General features: G+C 41.7%; 1 protein-coding gene across 1 annotated transcript in view; it reads right to left on the bottom strand.

The window, feature by feature from the left end:
• Nucleotides 1-13,715, bottom strand: part of SPATA6 (spermatogenesis associated 6) — a 46,590-nt gene that overhangs the window by 11,047 nt on the left and 21,828 nt on the right. The window contains exons 8-10 of the mRNA XM_054165448.1: nt 11,397-11,484; nt 9,682-9,719; nt 7,985-8,160 (exon numbers count right to left, since the gene is read on the bottom strand). Of these exons, the coding sequence (XP_054021423.1) occupies nt 7,985-8,160; nt 9,682-9,719; nt 11,397-11,484 (302 nt within the window). The remainder of the gene's footprint in view (nt 1-7,984; nt 8,161-9,681; nt 9,720-11,396; nt 11,485-13,715) is intronic.

The following is a 13,715-nucleotide window of genomic DNA, read 5'->3' as shown; positions in this document are numbered from 1 at the left end:
TATACTGCACTCTATTCCCAGTGATCAGGTTTTGTTTTCCTCTTTTCAAGGAAGTATTGCAGACATAAAATGTTTTCCACTGAAATAAATCAACAGGAAGATAACCCCAATGCAAACTGGAAAGTCCACAGAGCTAAAAAACTACAAGCTGACAGTTGTTACAGGATGGAACTGCATTTTTAGTTACTTATTTACATTAAAAACCAGGTAGCTTGCTTGGTATCACAGTATCACCAAGGTTGGAAGAGACCTCAAAGATCATCAAGTGCAACCTGTCACCACAGACCTCATGACTAGACCATGGCATCAAGTGGCACATCCAATCCCCTCTTGAATCCCTCCAGGGACAGTGACTCCACCACCTCCCTGGGCAGCACATTCCAATGGTGAATGACTCTTTCGGTGAAGAACTTTCTCCTCACCTCTAGCTTAAACTTCCCCTGGTGCAGCTTGAGACTGTGTCCTCTTGTTCTGGTGCTGGTTGCTTGAGAGAAGAGACCAACTCCCTCCTGGCTACAACCCCCCTTCAGGTAGTTGTAAACAGCAATGAGGTCTCCCCTGAGCTTCCTCTTCTCCAGGCTAAGCAATCCCAGCTCCCTCAGCCTCTCCCCAGCCTCCTTGCCCTTCTCTGGACACGTTCAAGTGTCTCGATGTCCTTCTTAAACTGATGGGCCCAGAACTGGACAATGAGTCAGTTAAAACCACCAGCTACTTTTGCATTTTAGCCTTTTATGTTTTGCAGCACAGTTGGTTTTTTTTGCCCCCACTTTTTTTTTATTGAAGTCCTCATCCATCTCAGTGAGCTCAGAAGCTGGCAGGAACCCCACATCAATAGCTGTTCTCAGACTGTTAAAGGATCCAACTAAGATTTTAAGGACAGCATCACTTACACACCAACCACAAGCTACTACACTCAAAAACGCACTATTTAACAAAAAAATAAAATCCTTGTAAAAGAAGAGATCAATGTAAGGAAAATATCATTAAGGAAAAGTTATGAACTGTTCACTTACACAAGCTCGGAGCAGACAGAAACAGGGCACCAAATCAAGATTGTGCATCTTCCTTTCAATGTTTTCTAACCCCTGAGAACCTGACTTTGCACCAAGAAAATAAACCCCCATGATGTGGTATCATGCTAATATGAATACAGATCACCAGGGGAGTTGTGAGCCAGCAAGCCACACCACTGCAATTGGAGCTAAGGGAACAACAGCCACCAGCAGCCTTGGCTGCCATACTGATGGATTAGGAGTACAGGAAACATGCTTTGATAGTGAGCTTCACAAATTTGATGCAATGGAAAAAACATCATGACCCTGAACCCTGAGAGTCTGCAGTGGGCTCTGAGGGGTTTGTAGGACTGAGACTACAAGTATTCCTATCACTCTGAAATCCCCAATTCAATCATGCCTGGCTTAGTTCACCTTCAGGAACTGTCCAGAAATCTCAGTATGACTAACAACTGTACAACTCCTTCCATAACGAACAAACCAAGTACACATAGAAAGCTTCAGTCCCAAACAAGTAACTTGGCAACATTAAAATTAATGGAAGCTGGATCCTGAAAATGGGAAGTGCCAGACTGCTTTGAAAGTTACAGGCAGGGCAAGAAGACCTTTGCAGTCCTTTGGATCACTCCTTCTACTACCAGAGAGTGACAGAAATAGAAGTAAAAAATGACCATGGCTCTGCTCTCAAGCAACTTTCTTCTATTTTCCTGTATCTAACCAACTTATTTGGACTCACTTATTATTGCTTACCCTTCCAAAAATATCTCCTTGTCCTAAACAGCCCAAATATTTTCAGCCTATTTACAAGCTTCCTTAAATCAAACTGTCTCTTTCTGAATGCTTCCACTTTTCTTCAAGAAAAAGTGCCAAGAAGTGACACAGTATGAGAAAGATGAATGATATAATCTATAGGGGGGTGTAGTTTCCAGGTTTCTAATGACATAGAACATGGTTTATCTTTGGATCATTACAAGCAAGGATTTTCAAAAAGCTGTCCATAACATTGGTGTTAGCATCCTGAACATACACAACTCATTTCAGAGCAAACAGCACATACAGCAAATCCACTCTGTTCAATCTTTTGCATACTAGAATCTAAGGATTTGTTGCACTAAAAGATCTGGAGGAGGCTCAGGGGAGGCCTTATTGCCCTCTACAACTACCTGAAGGGAGGTTGTAGACAGGTGGGGGTTGGTCTCTTCTCCCAGGCAACCAGCACCAGAACAAGAGAACACACTCTCAAGCTGCACCAGGGGAAGTTTAGGCTAGAGGTGAGGAGAAAGTTCTTCCCAGAAAGAGTTATTGGCCATTGGAATGTGCTGCCCAGGGAGGTGGTAGAGTCACCATCCCTGGAGGTGCTCAGAAAAGGATTGGATGTGGTACTTGAAGCCATGGTTTAGTTGTCAGGAGGTGTTAGGTATTAGGTAATAGGTTGGACTTGATGATCTCTGAGGTCTTTTCCAATCTTATTGATTCTACCTCACTGAAGTTATCTAAAAGAAAGCAAAATAGTTTGTGAATCCTGGTAGGGGAGGAAAGCTTTGCCTTTAAAGAAATAAAAGTTTCAGTCCTTTCAGCAGATAGGAGCATTCATTTCCCTAACACAGTCAAGCCCATTTTGATGCACTGCATTACAACCCATGTGCTCTGGCACTGGTGGTGTTTTGAAAAAACAACAAACCCAAACACCAAAACTCCCCAAACCCAACATTGCTTTACTTTTATTTTAAAGAAAGCAGGTCATAGGGCTGAAGTGCTACTATCATCTTATCACTTCCCATTAGCATTACAAACACGAACATGAAAGAACCTCTGAAATGTATGTTTAAACCTCTGCATCCTAAATGCAGTAAGAGGGAACCATGGTCCATTTGACAAATAGAAGACAGCCCCACAAAGTCATGGCATTTTCTCTTATTAATACAGCAGCTCCTGTTCCTCCAACATGCAGGTTGCTGGCACTGAGAAAAGAAGTTGGAACAGATTGCCTTTGGGAAATAAATGTTATGAAATTCGCACTCAAGATTTCAGATCATTGTTATTCATCTTAAATTTACAAATATCCTTGGAGATAAATGTGTTCACTTTTGTAGGGGGGAAAAAACCCAAAATCCAGCTTGCTGTTGCATTCATTTAGAAAATACGTGGCTATGTCTGCAAGAAGATGATTTAAGAACTTAATTCAAGAGCTGTTAAATGTCTTCAGTTGATTTTATTGGTCCAACCACTAGTGCGCGCTGTGGTATAAGAAACTCTCAGCTGCTCTCACAAACCCTAAACTTCATTTATGCCCACCCCAAAATCAAAAGCTTAAGTGTGATTAAAACCAGTACCAGCTTCTTTTCAATTAGCCTTTCCAGCACTGTTGTTGTCTAATTTTAGTAACAACTGACAACAGAGCCTAATCCACATGTGAAGTCATGATGTTAATATTTACAACAAGCAAGACTCGAATCAAAATGAAAACCTGCCTGAGATGGCACAACCATAATCTGAAGCGAAACCTTCTCATGATATTCTCATTCTGCTATTGGAAATATTTTATAAAAGCAGGCTTTGCAGCACAGCCTCCTAGAGTATAAATAAATGGATTCCATTTTGCCCCAAATCACCAATAACGAGGTTTTAAAATGACTAGCTACTTATTTATGTGATCAAGGTGTCACTATCATACTGCAATGTTGAAAGGAAAGTCATTTCATTTCGATGACTGTTTGTCCTGATAAACGAAATAAACTTCTTCAGCTGTATTCTTTGTCATACTTTCAATTTTCCCCGGGACTTGCAAACATTCTGCAGCTACATCGGTTTAAATTGTTTATTGATTCCAATAGATTGTATAAACACTTTGGAAATATAGCTCAGTGACCTAGAAAAAGCCAGATCAATCAGAGAACTTCTCCAGATTAATTTCAAAGATGTTGTGTCGAGCCTGATCAAGGAAACAGCACCATTTTCCCTTGGAATGTGACTAAAGGCATTTATTTTCTTTTAGGAGTTAAGGTGGTGGTTGGTTTGGGTTTTTTTTAAGGTCATACAGACAACATCTACCTAGATGTGGGGAAAAAAAAAGGCAACTAAGCAGGCAGTCTAGAGCTTCTGTTAAAGATGAAAGTTATTTTCATGTGTAATTTTAGCCATTAGGATGAAATACTCCATTTAGAAATACAAACAGAACACAGCCAGCCATGTCCTCCACTCAAAGAGCAGCTTGCAAACTTGAGACATGTAATAAACCAGTGTTTTCAAATGTCAGACAATCCAATCACCCACTTGCACACAGCACAAATGTTAATATCACATGTCAGCAGGAGATACTAATACAGTTCCTATCCAAAGAATTAATGCAAAAGCCTACTGCAGAATATTTGCAATGCCCATCGTGACTCCTTCCCCCACCAGCACACCTCCCAGCCTTGAATGGAATAGCATAGCACAGAATAGAATTCACCGGGTTGGAAAAGACCTTCAAGATCGAGTCCAACCTATCACCCAACACCATCTAATCAACTAAACCATGGCACCAAGTGCTTCATCCAGTCTCTTCCTAAACACCTCCAGTGATGGTGACTCCACCAGCTCCCTGGGCAGCACATCCCAATGGCCAATCTCTCTTTCTGTGAAGAGAGATTCTCTTTCTGCTTCCTAACATCCAGCCTAAACATCTCCTCATGCAGCATGAGACTCTGTCCTCTTGTTCTAGTGCTGGTTGCCTGGGAGAAGAGACCAGCCCCCACCTGGCTATAACCTCCCTTCAGGTGCATGTGGCCTCCAAGCAGAATTCATCAGCTTCAAAGACAGACTTCATGCTGAGCAAAACCACATACAAGGACAAACCATCAGAAGACAGAAATCAGTGAAGTCCTGTAGTACCAGATTTACAGTTGGAGAGAATGCTACCATAAGTGGGGGCAATTGGGAGAAAGAACTCTTAAAGTGTTAAGATAACATGAAAAAACCACCATCTGCAAGATCTTAGAACACACTATGGGCAGGGACCGAAGAGCGTGTCTGTGCTGTCAGACTGCACCAGAAAGAGAAGCAAAGAGTGGAGTTGCATGGCCTCATAAAATCAACTGGGTTGGAAAAGACCTCAAAGATGATCAAGTCCAACCTATTAACTAACACCTCATGACTAGCTAAACCATGGCTTCAAGTGCCACGTCCAATCCCTTTTTTAACACCTCCAGGGACGGTGACTCCCCCACCTCCCTGGGCAGCACATTCCAATGACCAATTACTCTTTCTGGGAAGAACTTTCTCCTCACCTCCAGCCTAAACTTCCCCTGGTGCAGCTTAAGATTGTGTCCTCTTGTTCTGGTGCTGGTTGCCTGGGAGAAGAGACCAACCCCTTCCTGGCTACAACCTCCCTTCAGGTAGTTGTAGAGAGCAATAAGGTCTCCCCTGAGCCTCCTCTTCTCCAGGCTCCTCACTCTGCTGGCTGGTAGTTTGCTATGTTAGCAAATTCTTTCCTTAGATGACCTCCCTAATGAAAGATGCAACAGTAAAATGGGAAATATAAATATTCAAAACTATGTTGCCTTGTTCAATAGCAAATCTATTTACAGTTCTGCCTCTGGCTCAAACCCAGTGGAAAAGGGGAGAGGACTGCTTCGTGGTCTCTTGAGCAGGCTCACAGAAAGGGACTGGAAACTGCAAGAAAGGACACAAAAAGGCTCAGAGGACCTTCTGCAAGACCCCAATTTCTGTATCACAGAAAAGTATTGCAGTGGCTTAACAACTGCTCAGCAGGGTTCTGGGAAGTACTCCCAAGAAGGCAGATATTCACTTCACACTACCTTTGAAAAAATACAGGGGGAAAAAAAGGAACTAAAGGTTGAGGTTGGGAGTCAAATTTCATATTGACTGTGGGTTGACTAGCATCGAAAGAAATGCCATGGATTTGCTAAGCTCTTTGTCTTTGTAATTCAAAATACAGCTGAGGAAATAAACACCAAAACACTGTGAGATAAGACTATATTCTTGCAAATACACTAAGACTTACATACTTTCAGCAGTACTGATTTTCTCTGTATTTCAATGATCTGAACAGCGGTGTTTGCATGCATTTCCAAAGGCTGACCTTTGATCCATGATTGTCATTCCAGCAGTCAGCTAAAACCATTGTTATCTCAGCAGCATGAAACAGAGATCAAATTTTTTAAGACTATGTCCTCTACCTCAATTTGAATTTTTTCATGACAAAAAATAAATGCTTCCATCTTTTACACGAAGTGACATCTCTGAAGAGCTGAGAACGTTTGTTCTAATGAGAAGAAGGAAAAAAAGAGTAATTTCACTAGATCACAAATCTCTTCTGGGGAGGGTTCATAAAGAGAAAGAGCAAGAACATTCAAACAGGTTCAAGATTAACTGGCAGATGACTGAATTGCTATGCATGTAACAGCAGACCAAAACACACAAGACTTTCCTGTCATCCATATAAAGGACCCTGTCAGCTTTATTTAAATACAATGCATTTTAGAATTTACCCCCTCTCCATTTCATTAGGAGTCCATCTGACAAAAAAGGACAAAGAAGTCACCATTACAATATCTCTTCCCCAGATGTTGTCAGAAGAGAATGGGGATGTAAACAAGATGACAAAGAAACCTCCTCCAAACCCCAGATCCCTCTGGATCTCTGTGTAACAGTTCTCAAGAAATTCTATTACGCAGAACAACAAACAAGCAAATTTTCAAGCAGAGGGAGATGTTAAAACACCAACTTGATCTTTATGAGTATTAAAAATTCAATTCCCACCTGCCATCTGTCATTTTTCTTAAGAAAAAAACAGAGACTATTTTCCTGTTTTGAAAAAGCCACAAGGCTGTGTGTAGGCTACAAAATGCACCCTGTGAGCACTGACTGAGGGAACAATGGAAGAAACAGCCTGGAAGGAGTGGGAACTACGCAAAGGACATCTCCAAACAGGGCCTCAGTAAACACTTCAGCATTTAGGGCAGGCCATCAGTTTGATCCTCAGCTTCTCCCACATACTTTATGCATTCTCTTATTCAGGCCCAGCTTTGTGTCTAGTTTTTCTGCTCCCAGAAAGCTGTCCAGTAACTTCCTGAACTGAATGTACAGTAGTAGCATTGCGCACTAAGCACATGTTCTACTCAACAGGAGGTAGGGAATGGTCTCCTTGAAGGGAGAAGCATGAAGCATGAAAAGTTATGTTGCTTTCTGCTATTTCTTCCCTCCTACCCTCGTAAGACTCTGAAGCTGTGAGGTTTGCCCCAAATATTAACCCAGGGATTGAAATTCACAGAACTAAGGAGTATTGGAAACTGTGTTCGCCCCAACTCCATTGGTGTCAGTGAAGAATACTGAGAAAACCAATTTAAATGTAGTAATAGACATGCACACAATTGCTGTAGAGGTCCAGACTCCAAACAAAACAAAATCTTAGGATGTCAACAAAGCAGAAAGACTGGAAAATAATACACTGACTAGATTAAAGCTAGCCCAAGCATGTTGCACACAGTAGTCACACCTGACAGCAGCAAAGCCACAAGTATGTACTTACAAAGACTAGTCAGAAGTCAGAATGAGGAAACGCTTCCCAGTACACCCCATAAAGCCTACTTGACATGTATCTGTAGTTACACTCCTGAGATTCTAATGACCTCTGAAACAGTGATTATTTATTTAACTATCCTCTCTTTTAGAGGAAGATTGGCAGTTTGAAATCTGGGGCTTCACTGTTTCAGAGAAAGTTAGCAACAGAAACGTCAAAGGTCCTTTTCATTGCTGTATTATTAGGATTGTATTCATTAAGCAGAGAGGTGATGACAAGCACAGCACTTGAGGACAAATTACACAATGAGACAGTTGTTGGGGAAAAGATTGTTCAAGTCTCTTCAGCCTGCACATCTCCAAAATTGCAAACTATAGTCATGCAAGAACTGTTATCATCTGCTCACGTTAATAACTCCAGCATTTCCCAAACCAAACCAAGTCACTACCTTTCCCTCAGAGAAGATCGATTGAGCACAGAGCTTGGAGAGTGCTTCTGAAGAGCTGGAGGTGCTGAATGCTCCAATGAACCAGCAGAATGGGACTGTCTGTTGGGTGGATCTGAGATCATAGCCTCATTGCAAACACCAGAACTCCCAAAGTCTTTTCTGTGAGTAGATTTTGCCTGTGAAAAAAGAGAGACAGCAAACCGTATTAAGATTTATTATGTACATTTCAATGTTTTAGTTTCCAAACCAGAATGTTAAAGTTTGCACATACATGCAGGAAAATTTGCCTGCTGAGGAAAGAACAAGGACCCTCATTTCATAGAAAGACCTCTGGTCTAAGTGCCAGAGGACTCTGCTGACATCTAACACACCATCTCATGGCAAAGTTTGCTGTAACAACCCTTTCATCACCTTTTCTAACTGCTCAGTTTAAAGACTTACCCTTCCCAGGAATCTCATGCCACTAAAATGTCTCCATGGGTTACTCCCTTTCACCTGGCATGGGGACTTTCACAAAAAGCTGTTTCCCAAAGCTGAATCAAAAAACCCCAAACCACAAAACCCCCCAGACCGACAACAATCAGGTTATTTATTAGCTCTTTCCAGGCTGCAAGGCTTTTTTAATTCAGCTTTGGGAAAGAGCTCCACTTAAACAAATCTGTATTACAGTTCTGGCATGAAAAAGATGTGATTCTCACAAAACCAGGACTGAAGAGAATGCAAGTGATTAGTGGTGTCAAGAACATGATAAATTAACCTGTAAGCTCAGCTATCTGCATTCTCCAATGACTGCTCCTACAATCTGCTTTCCCATTGGCAGTGGAGCCAGAGGGATGGGGGGAGACAACAGGACCTTAAAATAGCTATAATTTTTTGAAAGAATACCTCCTCCTCCCCCCCCATTTAGAATATTTAGTAGAAATTCTCCATTTTCTTCTTTACAGTTTCTCATTTGCAGCTATGGGATAATCTAAAAGTGGCACAATATATTAGAGTTCCATGGCACATAAAATTGCAGTCCTTGGTAATAGAAGTTCAGAATCTGACAGAAGTGCTCTTAACATACACCAAGGTTTATCCTTGTAATTTTCTTTCTTTCCTCCTCCCTGGTACCATCAGTTTCCCCACCCATTATGGAATCTAAGGGAGTGCAGTACATAATTAAATGCCTAAACCCACAATTTGTACAATACTTCAGGAACACAGGCAAAAACATCTAAATGAGGATGGAAAGAAGAGAGAAAAAACCCCAGACTCCTAACATTGATCTTCAGATGCATTTAATACACAAAGCATCTAAAATCTAAGAGAGGGAGGATGTGAAGTAACAGAACAGTGGCTTGCCAGTCATACCAGTGATGCTTTTCCATACAATTCCAGAATGAAAAGTACTCAGAGAATAACAGGGAAGGCAAGTGCAAAGGCTCTTCTACAGCCTTCTCACGAGCCTTAATGCCAAGGAGAACAAAGTTCTGTACCTATAGGCATGAAATCTCTTGCAGAGTGTTGTGTCACATTTCTGTTTGTAAATCATCTGTCACAGGCCTAAACTGGGTTAGAATAGATTGAAAAACGTCCCTGTTTTGCTTTTGATACTGCAGTAGATAAAGTTTCAAAAACACCCATGCAAGACAATCCTCCTCACTCAGAGATCCCCAAAAAACTACCTGTAAACAGTGCCACTTGAGAGTACTCACTTTGGCTTTCCTGGGTCTGTAGCTGCCAAGAGAAGGATCTAGAGAAAAAGAGAAAAAGAGTTAAAAAAAAAAGGTGCAAACCAGGAGAGACTCAAAGCAAAATTCAAATGTCCTGAATTTTGTGATATCTTTTACAAAAGAGCTTACCTGTCCTCCCAGGCAGTGCCAAAGCAATTTCTTATCACACATGGTGAAATTCTAAACACTTTCCTCATAACATTTCAGGAAATCATTTTCTGTAGCTGAAAACTATGACTTCATATTTAGTGGAGTACAATGTTTATAGCAACAATGAATCAGTGCAAGCACTATCTTCTGCACAGGGACAGAAGGGGCACATTTCGTTAAGCTGTTAATTGCCTAATAGAAAACCAAGCTCTACCATTCCTAAAAATTCTCAGGTACATTGCACCAGCTTACTAGGCTTCACTGAACAAACTTCCTTGTGATCATCTCTCTCCTATCACCTCTTCATTTCCTTATCACCTCTTCATTCTTCCCTCAACGCTGAGCCACTGACATGAGTACAAAACCCATAGAAACACACCACGGGGAAACTATTAGGTCCCTCCCAGGTTGGATGTTTCACCAACATCAACAGGCATATCTCATCTCTGAGAGACTGCCATTAAATTATTTCTGCCTCCCTCATCAGTTTTACTAGTTTGTACTGAACCACCATCAGGCCCAAGCCATAACAGACCCAAGCCTTCTATGTTGTATGGAAATATAAAGGCACTGGGCTATTAGCTACCTGCATGAAAGCAAAAAAGGATTAAATTGTATCAAGATTTCTTATCCTAGGAATCTGTTGTTTTTTTTCAGAAGTTACAGTCAGGACACAGGCAGGTGACCAGTGAAACCTCTAGACATTTATAACGAGGTACATTTTGGTCTTCTAACCACTAATAATCTCATAATTATGCAGCAGTATCAGATAATAGTAGGTCTGTTATGTTACCCAGCTACTACATATTCCCAGAGGCAACATGAAACCTTTGAAATCCTTGCACCCAGTGCTATTACAAAGAACAAAAGAAAAATAACAAGTTCATGATGATTTGCTCCATAACAATTTATAATTAGTGAGGAGGTGCAATAAAACTGAGGCAGAGCACACATAACAAACAAATACTGATGAGACTCATTAAAATCCTCATATTGCCAGACATATGCAATAAAATCAAGTTTTAGGGTACTTTCTTAAATTTCTAGTCCCATACCTTTCATTAAATCCTCACTTACTGATTCCAGTGAATGCCAAAACAGATACAGGAGCACATCCAGGATGCTCATTAATAACGCCAAGTCACCGATCCACCACTCACGAATGCTGCTGAAGCAAACATTACTCATCTTGGAAGCAACAGAGCCCTTGAACTTCAAAATGATCAATACTCCAAGACTGATCAACACACCCACAGACTGTGGTGCAGATTTGCTCCACTCTCCAACTCATCAAAACAAGTGGAGTGAAACAGAGCGCTTGCCCGGGCTTTGGTATTTTCTACTCCTACTTTCCCATCATGTAGAACCATGTTCCAAATGTCACGCTGTAAAGAACTATTCAAACCACCTTTTTGCAGCAGCAGCTAATTCAGAATTCTTCCTGGGAACAGGAAGAAAGAGCAGCCCTTTCTCCAAACAAAACAACCCCAGTGAACTACTACAAACAGCAAAAGTATTAATGAGATAATCTACTGGAAAATACTGACCATGGTCTACATTGCTCCAGGCTTCTGCTGTGCTTTCTCGTGTAGGACAACAGGTATGAAGACTAATACCAGGGGGTGGCTGTTCAATCTGAATCAAAGATACAGTAAAATTATGGTTTTTTTCCTTCATAAGGCTACATCAAATCCTTCCTGAAATATTTTAATCTTATTTGAATATTAAAGTATTCTCATATCAACATTAGGTTTAGTATTGTCATTACCGTGCATAAATGCATAAAGTTGGGAGCAGACGTTGGTCAGTTAGAGGGTAGAAGGGCTCTGCAGAGGGACCTCGACTGACTGGACAGATGGGTGGAGTCCAATGGCATGGCATTCAACAAGTCCAAGTGCCAGGTGCTGCACTTTGGCCATGGCAACCCCATGCAGAGCTACAGGCTGGGGTCGGAGTGGCTGGAGAGCTCCCAAACAGAGAGGGACCTGGGGGTGCTAATTGACAGCCACCTAAACATGAGCCAGCAGTGTGCCCAGGTGGCCAAGAAAGCCAATGGCATCCTGGCCTGCATTAGGAATAGTGTGGCCAGCAGGAGCAGGGAAGTCATTGTGCCCCTGTACTCAGCACTGGTTAGGCCTCACCTTGAGTCCTGTGTCCAGTTCTGGGCCCCTCAGTTTAGGAAGGCTATTGAGACACTTGAACGTGTCCAGAGAAGGGCAACGAGGCTGGGGAGAGGCCTTGAGCACAAGCCCTATGAGGTGAGGCTGAGGGAGCTGGGATTGTTTAGCCTGGAGAAGAGGAGGCTCAGGGGTGACCTTATTGCTGTCTACAACTACCTGAAGGGTGGTTGTAGCCAGGAAGGGGTTGGTCTCTTCTCTCTAGCAACGAGCACCAGAACAAGGGGACACAGTCTCAAGCTGTGCCAGGGGAAGTTTAGGCTCGAGGTGAGGAGAAAGTTCTTCACCGAGAGAGTCGTTCGCCATTGGAATGTGCTGCCCAGGGAGGTGGTGGAGTCACCATCCCTGGAGGTGTTCAAGAGGGGATTGGATGTGCCACTTGGTGCCATGGTCGAGTCATAAGGTCTGTGGTGACAGGTTGGACTTGATGATCTTTGAGGTCTCTTCCAACCTTAGTGATACTGTGAAATGGTGCCAGAAAGGTCTAGAAAACTCTGAGTATCACATTGTTCAAAGAAAAAAAAATAGTAATAGATTGTTTCTCTTTCATCTATAATAGTGTGCAATTCATGGTATCTCATATTTATTCCACACAGTCCAGATCTCACCAAGGGAGATCTGAATCTCTTCCTGATTAAAAAAAGTTGCATTTAACATCATCTAATTTTAATCTTTATGTAACACAAAACCTCCAAGCCAAAAGAGTCCTCAGAAGTAAAGATGTCCTAAAAGAAGCATTCTCAGTCTAGGAAGGCCATGACAGTGAAGATTTGGTATATTAAGTGACAAGCTACTTTCTTTTTCATACAAATACAACCAAACAATCAAAACCTATAATCAGTATTTAAAGATGCTTTAATTAAACTGTGAACTTCACCTACAGATCAGAAAACAGAAGCATTGATTAAAATGAATTAAACAAAAAATATCTGAGAGATCAGAGAGAAACAGTGGGCTGATGAATGATTAATGGCTTATTAAGGCTAATTTGAATTTCTAAAAGGAATCTATAGGTTGAATGGAACTTGGAAAAAGAATTCTACAAATCTGACAAGATATTATTAATTTATTTGTACATAAACTAGAAACAAATGAAATAAAGTGAGAATCAAGCTAACTAAACACTAAATTATCTCAATGGCTGTGACAAGGATCCAGAATGGTAGGCAAATCATAATGTCACAGCACAGAATCCGAATGATTCCATTTCTGTCCCCTATGCATTTAAGGTGGGCTTCTAAAAATAAAGGATTATTGCCATCATAAGGGGAAAAAAAAGAAAAGAAAAGAGAATGTGTTAGAAGTTATTAGAATTAACCAGGTTGGAAAGAACCTAAGAGATCATCAAGTCCAACCTATCACCCAACCCTATCTAATCAACTAAACCACGGCACCAAGCAGCCCATCCAGTCTCTTCCTAAACACCTCCAGTGATGGTGACTCCACCACCTCCCTGGGCAGCACATTCCAACGGCCAATCTCTCTTTCTATGAAGAACTTCTTCCTAACACATCCAGCCTAAAGCTCCCCTGGTACAGCTTGAGACTGTGCCCTCTTGTTCTGGGGCTGGTTGCCTAGGAGAAGAGGCTAACCCCCACCTGCCTACAACCTCCCTTCAGGTAGTTGTAGAGAGCAAGAAGGTCTTCCCTGAGCCTCCTCTTCTCCAGGCTAAGCAACCCCAACTCCCTC

The sequence above is a fragment of the Dryobates pubescens genome, chromosome 11 (genome assembly GCF_014839835.1).
Source record: "Dryobates pubescens isolate bDryPub1 chromosome 11, bDryPub1.pri, whole genome shotgun sequence".
In the NCBI taxonomy this organism is placed as follows: domain Eukaryota; kingdom Metazoa; phylum Chordata; class Aves; order Piciformes; family Picidae; genus Dryobates; species Dryobates pubescens.
Note: the sequence above shows the minus strand (reverse complement) of the source record. Positions and strands in the feature narration are given on the sequence as shown.